The sequence below is a fragment of the Papaver somniferum genome, chromosome 7, assembly GCF_003573695.1.
Source record: "Papaver somniferum cultivar HN1 chromosome 7, ASM357369v1, whole genome shotgun sequence".
In the NCBI taxonomy this organism is placed as follows: Eukaryota; Viridiplantae; Streptophyta; class Magnoliopsida; order Ranunculales; family Papaveraceae; genus Papaver; species Papaver somniferum.
In genome coordinates, this window is record NC_039364.1 from 181,837,071 (window position 1) to 181,851,294 (window position 14,224).

Consider the following 14,224-nt stretch of genomic DNA (forward strand, 5'->3'; position numbering starts at 1 on the left):
AATGGCGAGTTCATGTACTGATGTAGGTTTTGGATGCATGTACTGGGCATGCTATGGCAATGGTGAAATGATTCATCAGCCAATCAGTATTTATGTTGTTCGACTAATGTATTCATCAGCCAATCTGGTGAAATGGTTATGAATACAATTTTAGATATTTAATGGGTAACTGTACAGTAGCATATCATTCTTCCATTCTAGTTCATGCGGATTTGAGATTGATTTGAGCAAGTAATGGCAGCGGTCATCATTTTTATTCAGGCATATTACTTTCCATGCAGAAGATTAATCATTTTCCTTATATTTTCTGTTGACCCACGTGTTCTGCTGCGCTAAGTCTGTAATGATATCAGAGGTAGCAATTTGCTAAATAAGAGACGGATTTTAATTTTTTTGGTACAGTCTATTAACAATACATGGATGCTTTGTTTTCTCACCATGTTACTTAAATAGCGGTTCATATTAAAGTTCGAATCTAATGTATAATTTATCATTACTTGTCAATGTAGGGCAGCCAATTGAGAAAGTAAAAAGTAAGAACAAACTTGAAGGAGTATCTGGGTAAAGAAGAATAGAGAGGGGGAAACAATGGAGTTGGAAGCAGTGAAGAAGTTGTTGGAGAGAACATCATCAGAAGGGGAGGAAATGTATGACTTACCAGGCTCATTATTCGACCCTCTAATCATTCAAGGAATCAAAGTTGATCTTATTGAACCAGGTCGAATTATTTGCTCCATGAAAGTCCCTCCTCGTCTCCTTGTAAGTCAATAGTACAGTCAATCTGAGCAAGATTTTACCCCTTCTCTTTAACTTTCAATTTTGACGTTTGTTCTCATTAGGCTGTACATTATTCTCATTTAAAGACGATGATATCAATAGAGAAGGCATTCAGCCATTTCGCGTACATGATTGTTATGGATTTGCTGCTGTGGTTGTAGATGACAGTGATGGTTTTATGATCTCAATGGAATGTAGCCACCGGTGGTGATGGTTTTTGAGTTCTCGACTTTTGTTTCGAGGGCACAAATGTCATTTACTAAGCTGGATAACTGACACCTATGCACTAATGGATGTTAACTGTTCTTTTGAAAAAAACGGGATGGAAAAGGTCAAATATATGGCATTTAATAAACTCTGAAAAAAACGGTGGCATTTTCTTAAACTGCAAATCGGAAGTGTGGCACTTTATAAAAAACCCCTTAAATAAATGAGATTAAATGTTACGTGAACGCTCGTTGGAAAACGGACCGTGAAGAGATAAAAACTGTAGATCATGCACTAAGCAACCACTTCAATTACTCTCCTCAAGAAACTAACAAACTTGTGGGCAATACTTAATGTTTTAAAACAGCATATAATGGACGCGCAGTATTTTTCATATAGCAACCACTTCAATTACTTTCATAGCTAGCCGATGCAGGATAGGCCACAACATTCAAATGTTCAAAACTTTGCGTATGACTTAGCAGTTACTTCTCTGAACTATCAAATGCCGTCCGCATCATAGGTGGGTGAAACTATAATAACTGTTTCATCCATATTTCTGATGATAGCAGTGCTCTGGATTTAATATAATTCAAATCTACGAGTCTTAATATTATTATTATCCATCGTGTCAGAAGAAACCACTCAAGTCGGGATAAAAAGTCATATCGTACTTATGCATATGCATTGATCGTGTTCATAAAATATGAAACAGTTCATTCACTTTCTTAACTATAATACTAGTGTGGAGGAGTAATGAGGGGTGTTAAGAGTGTCATCTGCCTCTTCTTTCTTTCCCTTTAAGAGTATGTCTTTGAATCGCACAAGAGAGAAAAGATATAAGAACTAGCCAGACTAAAAACTAATTGTAAGAGCAACAATGGATGGTCGCTACAACAATGAAGCAAATAGAGACGAAGAAACAAGTCCTCCAGTGAGTCCATTATCACAGAGCTTGAACAGTTCTATCGTATCGTTCATCGTTTACGTCGTTTTCGAACTAGAAACACCGATTACAGAGTTGGAGACACTAGATTTTTTGCGCACCCATTTGCTGCCAGTAAACACTCGTTTTTCTTCGATTATGGAGAGTAACAAGAACGGTGTTTTGAGATGGAAAAGAGTTGGTATACGAGTAGAAGATCATTTAATCGTCCCAACATTCCCTAATGGTTTAACTAGAGAATGCTATGATGAAAAGTTGAGAGAATACTTATCAGAGATAGGTTGTAAGAATTTTTCACAAGAAAAACCATTATGGGAAGTTCATTTAGTCAAGTACCCAAGTACGAAGGGTGCTTGTACTATGATCTTTAAGTTTAGCCATGCACTTGGTGATGGGTATTCATTTATGAGAGTATTTTTTAAGTGTTGTGGAAGAGCTGATAACCCTTCCCTCCCCCTTACTTTTCCACAGTTGTCATTGCTAAAAACACAACAGCAAGATCATGGTAATCGAGTAATAGGATTAGGGAAGAAGTTATTTGGGTTGATGGGCAAGTGCATCAACACATCTTATGATCTGATTGAGACTATGTTAAGGACATCGTTTTTAGAAGACCGTCCGTCTGCGATCCGATATTCAGACACATCGATGGAGTTATTCAAACCTTTTAGTGTCTACTCAGTTACTATTTCACTTGAAAGAGTCAAGCAAGTTAGAATCAAGCTTGGAGCGGTAAGTTCTTCCATGCACTACCTTTTTTTTTCCATGCACTACCTTAGTTATAATGAGCGTGTTAATTAATTTATTTTATGTTGATAATAAGTTTAAATTGATTAATAACGTAAAAATGCATTTTTGGGCAACTGGATGTGCAGACAGTAAATGATGTAATCATCGGATTAATATCGTACGTGATTCACTTGTACATGGAGAGGAAGAAGAAGCAGATGGAGCAGTACGGTGAAGCAGCTGATGGCCTGATGATGGACTCTATTACTAATGGCGCATCAAATATGACCTTATGCGTCATGCTCAACACGAGAATATTTAAAGGTTCAAAGAACTTAGAAGATATGATCAAGGCAGAGGCATGGGGCAACCACTCTACTCTCGTATTTGCGAAACTACCGACTTTTCCAAATTCTGAGCAAGTTAACCCCCTTGATTTTATAACTACAGCAAAAAACATTATGGACAGAAAGAAGAATTCCATGATATTTTATCTTATTGATTCTATTCTAGGTAGTGCAACACGGATGAAGGGGCAAAAGGTATGCATATTGGATTGTTAATTACTGTTAGTTGTTTTTGAAGTGAAAATGGCAAATCTGAAGGTCATCTTATAACATATCTAATGATAAGCACTATGTATGTGGCACAGGGGATGGATGAAATGCTGTATAAAAGCTTTGCAAACGCAAGCACGTCGATATCGAATCTGATAGGCCCAAAAGAGCAAATGACATTCATGAATCATCCCGTTAGCAGTTGTTACTACTTTACCGCTGGAATACCTCAGGTTAGTATCATTTCATTAAGCAATAATTATTATTTACTTGTTTGATATACTCATTTATTTGCTAATTTGATATTTATGTCATATGCAGAGTACTGTATTTACATCAGTGACAAACATGGATAAATTGATGGTTGTGGTAACATTAGAGAAGGGATTTATTGATACGAAACTTTTCACTTCTTGTATGGATGAAGCCTTTGAAAACATTTTTCGAGCAGCTTTCGGAGATAATCAAGACAAGGACGTCAGCGAAATCATGAAAAAATCCGACTAGCCAGATGAAATCCTTTCATCCCATCTTCATTAGAAGTTTATGTGTTGGTAGTTTGCTTTAGTACGTTCAGCATCATCCGGGAACATCTGGACATTTTCCTAGTATAACTTTACTTTTGTAAACATAAATAATGCTTGCTGTTGCTGAAAATCTTCCTATGAATCTGTAATGGCGTCACAGACTCACAGTAACATGTGACTCCAAACTTTTGAAATGTTAGTTTCTTTAAAAATTGAGTGATTACCCGTCACACATGCTTCAAATTGGTGTTTACCCGTGAAGAAAATCAAAATACGTGTTTACACAAATTGTTATTAAGAAACTGTTACAAAAATAGTTGCAAACCTGCTGCAAAACTGTCACAAAAAAAAGACCCCTACAATTCCACGGAGTCGCTTCCAATTTGAAGTGTAATATTTACGTAATACTTATTATCTAACAATTTTGTAACAATTTTGAAATAACAATGGCAGCTTTAGATCCGATGGCCGAATTTTGTTAGTAATCAACGGTCAAGATTAAAATTAAAAGTATAGGTGACGTTTTTTTGCCATTTTCACGCCGGAAATACCAATAATCGGTTCGACTTCCGATCGTTTCGACCGCGGCTAACCGTAGTCGTAGTCGATGACTAACTATTGTCGATCCAATTTGGTGGAAAGAAAACTAATGGGCGTTCAATTTTTGCGATTAAAAACAAAAAAAAAAACGTTACAGACGGACTACATTTTGGCTCCCCTATTGAACACTAAAGGGATTCCCTTTAGTCGTCCCAATTATATATTTATAACCAAATATAAGGGTTTTTTAGACTTTTATTTTGTTTAGTATTCCATTTATAACTCTACTATAGCATATTCCTATGGGTATGACAAACTCATATGTTTGCCATATATGCACCCACTATGGGTATCCCAAAGTGTCAAACTCATATGTTTGTATGTCAATTATAACATATACGTATACACGACAGATTTTCCAGCGAGCGATAGAGTCTATCGCTAAATGGTCATAATATCGCTCGCTGGTCATTCCAGCGCTAGCGCTAGTCATTACATCGCTCGCTGTTCTGATCATCGCTCATCACTTCCTCATCCAAAGGCTACTATTCCCCCTATAAATACCCCATTTCAACTCACACATCCCAACTACAAATTTATTTTACTATGCCTAGTGCTCGCATAACTGAAGTGGATTTCAATCGAGAAGAAGATATTTCTCTAATTCGATGTTGGATTTCAGTTGCAAGTGATAGAGATTTCAATTTAGAGACTTTTAACTTATGCGACACTGTGTTCAAAGGTTTATGATGTTAAGTCACGTAAATTCAAGCAAAATAAATGAGTGTCTTCAAAATCGTTATTGTTTCATCAACAACGATGTGAGAAAGTATCAGGAAATTATGTGAATGATAAAAGGGGATAATCCTGGATTGTCAACTGAAGAACTAAAAAATAGAGCTCATACCAAATTTGCCGAAGACAACATAAGATGGTTTAATCACGACGAATGTTATAAACTTTACAAGGTTCAGGTGCAGGGATTCAATTTTAAGTATTGTGTTACACAATTAAGGTTAATTTTTAATGAAATGTAAAATTAGTTTATATTTGAATATTAATCTAAAATATAGTTTCCATTAATTAAAATAAAAAGATTACATTTGAAATATTTAAACTAAATTACGTCTATAAACTACTCATTTTCTTGGCCATTTCTTCCTGACCAAAGACCCAATTTCCCGCGTTTTTTGGATCATGAGTGCTGTTCAACAGATCAGTTAGCGATCTGGTTTGAGACTCACTCTGTGCTTGAGTCTCATCAGAATCACCATAACCTTGATAAATAACGAGTTCAGGACGCATGGGAACATATGCAAATCTTGAAATACGTGTTATTGATATGCTGGAGGAGTTTGCTGAAATGGTTGAAATGCTGATGAGCTTGAGGCAATTGGGGGTGGGGGGGTGGTGGAGGCAATTGGGGTATACAGATTCGATTGGAGGTATTTATTGTTTGGGTTTTGTTCCGTGAAGATTCCGGGATTTACCGGAACGTAACTTGGGTGTTTCCCAAGTTATGTGGTTTCCTAGTTTAGGATTTCCTAATTAAGGTGTGAGTCTATTTTTAGGAGTTCCAGGACTTGGGGAGCAAGGATTTGTCTACTATATAAGAGGGCTTATATTGTGAGTAGAAATCCATTCTCTTGTAGAATCCTCTCAATAAAAAGAGTGATTGAGGGTCACAACCGTTGTGTCCTACAATGGTTAGTGATGGGGTAAAATTTATGTGAGAAGAGTGACTTGTAGTGAGAACGTGTATGTGAGAAATCTAGGGTTAATATGGGAGAAGCTAGAATTCATGATGCTCTTCATGTTTTTGTCTAAAGTCGAAGCAACCATGGCGGTGGAGGTTTATGGAAGAAGAAGAACAAAGGAAGAGGTAAACTCTTCGTAATATGTCTTATTGTTTCGACATATTTAACTAGTTGATTATATGATGTGTGACGATGTAATAACTTTTTATAATAATGAAGATTCTCGGGGTGGTTTTGGCCATGGATGTAGCCTACAAAGGTGAACCACGTAATCTTTGTGTCGTGTGTGATTGTCAATTATCGTATTGGTTATATATTCGTGCTAGTAGTATCCGATCATGCTAATCTAAAGATGTAAGAAGTGGAGGATTCGAGCTAGTTATCTAAAGTAGGATGTTTCAAGGAATTGACTTCTATGGAAGCATGACGGTTCGAGATAAACGTAACCTAGGTTTCCCGACAAGTGGTGCGGTGAGTGTGGATAAAGATGGAAGTGATTCGGTAATTTGAACAAGAGGTTTCCAATTAAAGATAAAATCTTGGTTCGTAACGGAATGATATAGTTCGTGAACATGATGAGTAAATCAAGGTCGAACAAAGAATGGGATGACATCAATAAAGATTCGAAAACTTTGTTTGATGTGACTATGATTCGTATTGAAGGTGTTTTCTTTATGAGAGAAGATCGTTCGTAGGTTCAATTGGCGTCTGCAAAATATTGTCAGGAGAATGTTTTTGAATCATGGTGGTGCTAAGTGACAATCGTTCATACACAACATATGAAGGTTGCATCATGTTATGTCTACATGGAGGATGACTCAAGATTGTTGGTTCTTGGAGTTGGTGAAGTCCTTCTGGAATTGTTTGTGGCTCAGATCAAATAATGTCAAGTGTTAGACATGTGTCAAAGAAGAAGTATTCTATAAGAGGTGGGATAATAAGTGGTCATGGCGACGAAATAGTTTGATACAAGTTATGCAGAAACGTGTATAAATTATATAAATAAGTTGTTTGTGGTTATGCCAGAAGGTCGACAAATAGCGATTCCGATGGTGCAAGTGCAAAGGACGAATTTGGCTTAGGTGGTGGTTCAATCTCAAAGTACAGCGAAATTTTGTTCATGCTAGTGATGATTTCCGAGAGGATGGCCTTGTATAAGGTGGTAAACATTCATGCTTTGTTGGAGTGAAGGCCAAGGTTTTGTTCACGTCACAAAAGATGGTGATTGTTGGGGTTTTGTTCCGTGAAGATTCCGGAATTACCGGAACGTAACTTGGGTGTTTCCCAAGTTATGTGGTTTCATAGTTTAGGATTTCCTAATTAAGGTGTGAGTCTATTTTTAGGAGTTCTAAGACTTGGAGAGCAAGGATTTGTCTATTATATAAGAGGGCTTATATTGTGAGTAGAAATCCATTCTCTTGTAGAATCCTCTCAATAAAGAGAGTGATTGAGGGTCACAACCGTTGTTTCCTATAATGGTTGGTGATGGGAGAAAATCTATGTGAGAAGAATGACTTGTAGTGATAACTGGTATGAGAGAAATGTAGGGTTTCTAGGGTTCATATGGGAGAAGCTAGAATTCATGATGCTCTTCATGTTCTTGTCTCAAGTTGAAGAAACCATGACAGTGGAGGTTTATGGAAGAAGTAAACTTTTCATAATATGTCTTGTTGTTTCTAACTTTTAGTGTTAGTGGGTTAATAACTAGTTGATTATATGATGTGTGACGATGTAATAACTTGTTATAATAATGAAGATTCTCGGGGTGGTTTTGGCCGTGGATGTAGCCTACAAAGGCGAACCACGTAAACTTTGTGTCATGTTTGATTGTCAATTATCGTATTGATTATGTATTCGTGCTAGTATTATCCGATCATACTAATCTAAATATGTAAGTGGAGGATTCGAGCTAGTTATCTAAAGTAGGATGTTTCATGGAATTGACTTCTATGGAAGCATACCGGTTCGAGATAAACGTAACCTCGGTTTCCCGACATTTATATGCGTTAGAAAGTCGAACGTTGGCGATATTAATTATAACGCTAACGCTTTTATCGCTGACGATATTGTCAATATCGCTCGTTAGAAATTCGGTCGCTCCGTGGTTTTCCCATAGTGGCACAATTAGTTTGATATGCCACCTGGTATGCCAAACATCTTTTTTTTGGCATATGTATAAGAATATGCCAAAACCATTACCCAGTTTCTCACAATTTCTTTTTATTTATGCGGAAAATGAGACACAGTTTCCATTTTGCGTTACCGTTAGTCAAGTTATTTCCTTTTAGGAAGTTTAGTCAAATTGTTACCAATTTTTTGTAGGCAGCTTAGTCAAGTTGTTACCTATTCCCTCTTAACAAATATCAATATGTCAGGGGCATTTTTTTTATGGGTACCAAAAAAAACGGACAAAATGAAAACAAAGAAAAATGGCAAATTCTGAAAACGGTGAAAATGGTTGGAAATAAGTTTAATAAATAATTTTAAAAATTTGAACCAAACATGCTCCTAACTTTTTGTGAAGCAAACTAATTTTACTTCTGATGATTGACTTTTGTTTCCTGGCTAGTTTGAGGTCTATGTGTGTTATTCGAGGCCTACGGATTTTGAATCCCACTAAGACTAAGTGGACATCGGGTGTCTAAACTATGTAAAAGTACAAAGTTACCCTCACTATTAAAATTCAATCCTAAGCTTTATCCTTCTAAATTTTAAACATATTCAAATCATTTCAAAACTGTAACCTATTCAAATCATTTCACTCACAATGTAAATTTAAAACCTAACTTCATCAATCGATTCTAACAACATCAATTAATTTAAAGGAAATTTAATCATCACTTTTAAAAAAATAATCAAAACTAAATATCATCGATGCAACCCATTGATACTCTTGATTATACTTGTGATTATTGTATCAATGGAGATTTTTGCCGCAAAGGGACTTAAAAAATGGCACAATTCCGCGTATATGGCCAACGTACTGCTAAATTCCAAAACCAGCACACTTGAACAAAAGGGAAAAATAAAACCCAAAAAATGCCGCATATGTCCCTGAAATGATGACGTACACGACTGCATGATTAATGCAGTAAGAACAATTTTTGGAATGCACTAATAGTGCGTTCCAAATATTGACCAGTTAAGTGGAATCATTTTCACTGGTCAATAGCATTCGACACTATGCAGTCAACGGTCAACAATAGGTTTTTCGAATGTCCAGTAGGAGTGCACCCATGTATTTGGCTCAGTCAACTGGACTCAATGTTACACAGTCAACAATCAACAATACATTTTGTCGTACGAAACTGGACTCAATGAGTCATCGTTTGACCAAAATCGTCGCAAAAAGTCTACTTTGGAGGTTAAAAAAAGGTATAATAAGGTTGCCAAAAGTCCAGAATATCGCTTTTAGAATTTTTGAGCCGGAACAATACGTACCCGGAATATCACCCTTTTTTAAGTCATATCCCGGCAAACAACTCTTATCAATGGTGAGAAAAACGCCAAGTTATGTGAGGCTTTGACAAACATTACCAAACTTGGCACTACGTGTTCTACTAAGACGCCCAAAGAGCGGATGGAAATAAAACTGGTCGTAAAAAGGTTTGCCATCAATAAATAATATATATGTTTTTAGAGAAATAGTAGATTACTATTTATCTGAATTTACAGGGGTGTATTGCATTAAGATTTAGATGGATATTTAACAATCCAAAAAACTCCAAGGTATTCAATTAAGATATGTAAGGAATCACTATATATCCATGTATTCAATTTAGATTTTTTTAGATTCCACAATTGTCTTAGGTATGCAATTCATTCAAGATTCCTTAGGATAGTTGACGAGCAAGATATATTAGGATTCTTATGGATATTTGTTGTGAAAATATGCATGTTATTATCTCATATAAATCTCTGCCCAAACCACAAGAGTTTCATGGATTATGGACAATTTTTTTTATTTTTTCTTTTGGTTTTGTGTTTTTATCACAACATGCCACGTTTTTCCACCACCACCACTCATTACCACCAATACCAACCACCATCACCACCACATACCACCACCACCACCAACAACAACCAACACCATCCATTAACATCAACCGCCAATCACCAACACCAACCACCACCACCATCACCCTCCAACACTGATCACCAACTACCACCATCACCCACCACCATTACCCACCAATACCGACCGCCAACCACCACTAGTACCCAGCGCCATACGATAACCTTGATTTTTTGTCAAATATATTACGATTTAGTAATTCATTTATAAATGGCCTGCTTCAATAATTAAAATATGTGAGAAAATCATCAGAAATTTTTTGTGGTCTAGAGATAGTGAAGTTAGAAAGTTTAAAACTCTGTCATGGAAGAAAGTATGCACACCATTCAGTGAAGGAGGTTTGGGTATTAGAATATTAGAAACTGTCAATAAAGCTCTTGTGATGAAATGATATGTAAGGTGATTAATTCTAAAGAAGAATGAGCTCTTTTTTTTTCTGGCAAAATTTACAGATAAAAATGGGCAATGGAACACAAGCTGGAAGCAATCTTCTGTTTGGCCTGGTCTAAAATGGGCTTGGAAGTCATTAAAAAATGACATTATGTGGTGTATTGGAGATGGCTCTATAATATCAGTGTGTTTTAACACATGGATTGGAGGGACTCCAATAATACATGACATTGGTCTTACTGATTTTTTAAAAGATAATATTGACATGAAAATCAAGGACCCGCTATATGGTGAAGTTTGGTGTATTCCTGAAGAACTTCAAAAATATTTTGCTCTTATAACTATGCATGAAGTCAATGGAGGAGAAGACATCAGAGTATAATGTGGTGATTTAAAAGGTAGATTCTCAACTTCTGTTGTTGTTGAAAGGATCAGGTTGAAAGAACCAAAGGTAAGTTGGCCTGCTTTTATCTGGAAACCTTTTCTTCATCCTAGCATAGCCAGTAATGTATGGAAACTTCAACATAAACTTTATGTGGATGATGAAGTAATGAAGAACAATGGGTTTGAAATAGTATCTAGATGCTGCATATGCATGTCAGACCAAGACCGCATGGAACACACTCTCTGGAAGTGTATCTTCAACTTAAACATTTGGACTTTGATATACTCTTTTTTTTGGTTTTGTGAAACCTAAATCATTTAGTGATGTATGCAAGGATGCTCGGAGAAAAAGTCCTTTAATTCAAGAAATTTGGATGATAGCTGCTTGTGCAATACTAAAGGAGTTATGGTTTCAAAAAAACAAAGTGCTTTTTGAATAAAAATTACCTCATATCACTGAGTTTAAAAGAAAGATATGGCAAGCTGTGCATGAAGGAGGCTATAGAATGAAAGGCACTAAATGGGGGCAAGATTATGATCAGAACATCATTGACTTCTTTAAAATGGGGTCTAGTACACAAAGTTTAGCTGCATCAAAGAATGCTTTTGGGATGCTCCACAAGAAGGTTATATGTTGTTTTATTGTGATGGATCTTCATTTGGCAATCCAGGAACTGCTGGATTTGGTGTAATTTCCATAATTCATATTAATCAGGTAGTAGGTACTCTCATCTCTGTCAAGTGGCATTGGCATTGGCATTGCTACCAATTACATAGATGAGGTGCTTGCAGTGATCTGTGTTGTGGAGTGGTCTTTTTCTTTGGGCGCAAAGAAAATAATCATCAGGTCAGGTTCTAAAACAGTTACTGGTGATTTTTGTAGTTACAACATTCCTTGGGTTCTCAAAGCCAGATAGTTAAATGCAAAATACAAGTTGGAGAGTATCTCTTTCAACATGTTTTTCGCGAAATAAATTTCCCAGCTGATGCATTGGCTAAGAAAGGCGCTGAGTTGGGAGCTGGACAAAGGATCATTCACAATGGAAGACCAAATTTCTTAAAGCGCATAGAAATGCCGGAAGTTGCTTATTATAGGTTTTTTAGTTAATTTTAGCCAACAACCTGTAGTTTTGTTTGTCCTTCAATTACTTGTTTTTTATTGTTATGTTGTAACTCTTTGGCCATTCAATTAATAAAAAAAAATATTTGATTGAGCAAAAAAAAAAATCATTTCAATTTTTATAAATCTAAATTAATCATAAATCAATCCGTTGTAATCCAAAGTTATATATTTATAAGAATCTGCGTGATTCATTTAAGAAACATTATATATCCTTTAGATTCAAGTAAAACTAGTATCTATTTTTATCTATATAAATTCTGATCCAATTGTTGATGGTGGTTTTTAGTTCAAGGATATAATTGTAAAACCCTATATTTAGCGTTGTAATCCTGCAAAGGAATAAAGGCCATTTAAAAGTAACGAGTTCTCAAACCTCTTTACTTATATATGTATTGAGAAACTCAGTATAAATATGAAGTTCACTCAGAATGGTGCGCGTAGTAGCAATCCCAAATATTCTGTGAATTCCATTTTCTGCCAGCATTATTAACTAATGCATGACTTGCCTAGTATTTGCATGTGCTATGTTCTCAGCCGAACTCTCAATATTGACATGCTATGACGATCAATTCTCACTCTCAGCAGAGTAACATGAATCTCCCAAAGTGCAAGTATTGGGATCTGCACAAAAATACTCATACAGGCTACATCGCCCTCTGACAAAGAGATCAACGCGCTCACCACCTTTTTACTTAAAGTTAGCGTGATCGAACACATATTTATTCCCTAAAGAAAATCTAGACTGTTAATATGATCGAATTTTATATAGTGGTAAGAATGTTGTCGTTCACTCAGACTTGTCGGATTGGTTTTAAGTTTTAATAAAAGAGAATACTAAAAATAAGAAAATATATATATACAAAATAAAGTTACAGGATGAAGAGGGACCGGGACTCGGGATTCCACTGCTTTTCATGTTCATGGGATTCATAAATTTATCCTAGACATTTATAGCTCAAAACAAAAGAAACAATGACTCTATTCTTTGCCAAAGTAGATTTCATAAAACATCAATTGTAAATTACAAGCATAGTGTATCTAAAGCACCTAAGACTAAGCATACACTATATAACAAGATAACAATTGATTAATAAAAATCATAAATCATTTAAAATCGGTGCAAAAAGTAAATAAGGAATTAATGAAATTACCCCAAGGATGAAATCCAGCTTCCTCCGTTGTCCCAGTGATGGGTTTTAGCTCATTAGGTTGGAAACACACTCAAAATATGGATTCATAGCTCAAAAAGGTGTTACAAAGGTGAAAAGGATAAAAAGCAGCAAGTTTGCAACGCCGACAGACTGTTACAGACTCACTGTCACAACTGTTACAAAGAACTATTGCTTCTTGGGGTCGCAGAAGAACTATCGTTTAAAGATACAAAATGTGACGGTTAATAACGACAGTCCTAGTTGGTTTAAAGTTCTTCGTTATCTTCCTTCAATGGCAGCAACAGAGACAAGCTCTGCAACTTTAATTTCTCACCCTTTTTCGTCCCCTAACTCTCCATCCCTTCTTCTATTGCTCCTCAACAGTTTATATAGCCTCACAGCACCGAAATATCCCGTCATAACTCCATATAATTCTCCATTTACTCAGCAGTAAAGAATATCTCCTTGGGAATATTTTTTTCCCTTTCTTATCTTCTCACGCTGTCAAATAGTACTGAAACTTCCTTACTTAACTCCTTCACGTCTCTGCAGCGACCAAGCACTTTCCAAACATGAGAAAAACACGAATTAGAGTCCCAGCAGCACACGAAATTCATAGAAAATCCCGTGAAAACCCTCCCACGAACGTGTTGCTCTGTTTGTTTCAATCCCACGATGCAGCCAACTCTAACCGAAACCATCGACCATACCATCCCTGTTTGGTCCAAACAGGCCCAAAGAAACCAAATCCAGTGCTCGAGTCTCATTCCAACGTGACCAAAATCTTAACAGAGTTTCCGCATGAAGAAAACCCGGGAATATGTTCAACCCTTATATCCACCGTTCTAGCCAACTATGGTATAAACGACGATCATTACTATCTCTATTGGATCAAAATATACAAACCCAATGAGTTTCAGCCCTTGAATCTCCCTAGAACACGATCAAAACTTCAACCCTAATTCTGCCTGCGTCTGCACTATCTCCCGCCAAATTTGAATATTTGAAATGAAGAAGAAGATGTGCCCTGATCCAAAACACGGGCACCTTTAGCAGCATGG

At 36.3% G+C, this 14,224-nt stretch overlaps 1 protein-coding gene across 1 annotated transcript; it reads left to right on the top strand.

Moving 5' to 3' along the window:
- Window positions 1-1,864: 1,864 nt before the first annotated feature.
- LOC113295645 (O-acyltransferase WSD1-like) lies at window positions 1,865-3,867 on the top strand. The gene is made up of 4 exons (XM_026543976.1): window positions 1,865-2,662; window positions 2,806-3,201; window positions 3,312-3,449; window positions 3,538-3,867. The coding sequence occupies exons 1-4, from the start codon at window positions 1,865-1,867 to the stop codon at window positions 3,721-3,723; spliced, it is 1,518 nt and encodes a 505-aa protein (XP_026399761.1). The 3' UTR covers window positions 3,724-3,867.
- Window positions 3,868-14,224: the final 10,357 nt, after the last annotated feature.

Bases quoted from the DNA above. Each gene is read 5' to 3' on its own strand.
- LOC113295645 (XM_026543976.1), top strand. From the start codon at position 1,865: ATGGATGGTCGCTACAACAATGAAGCAAATAGAGACGAAGAAACAAGT. The intron at 2,663-2,805 runs GTAAGTTCTTCC...CTGGATGTGCAG, and splicing joins TTAGAATCAAGCTTGGAGCG to ACAGTAAATGATGTAATCAT. The intron at 3,450-3,537 runs GTTAGTATCATT...TGTCATATGCAG, and splicing joins TTACCGCTGGAATACCTCAG to AGTACTGTATTTACATCAGT.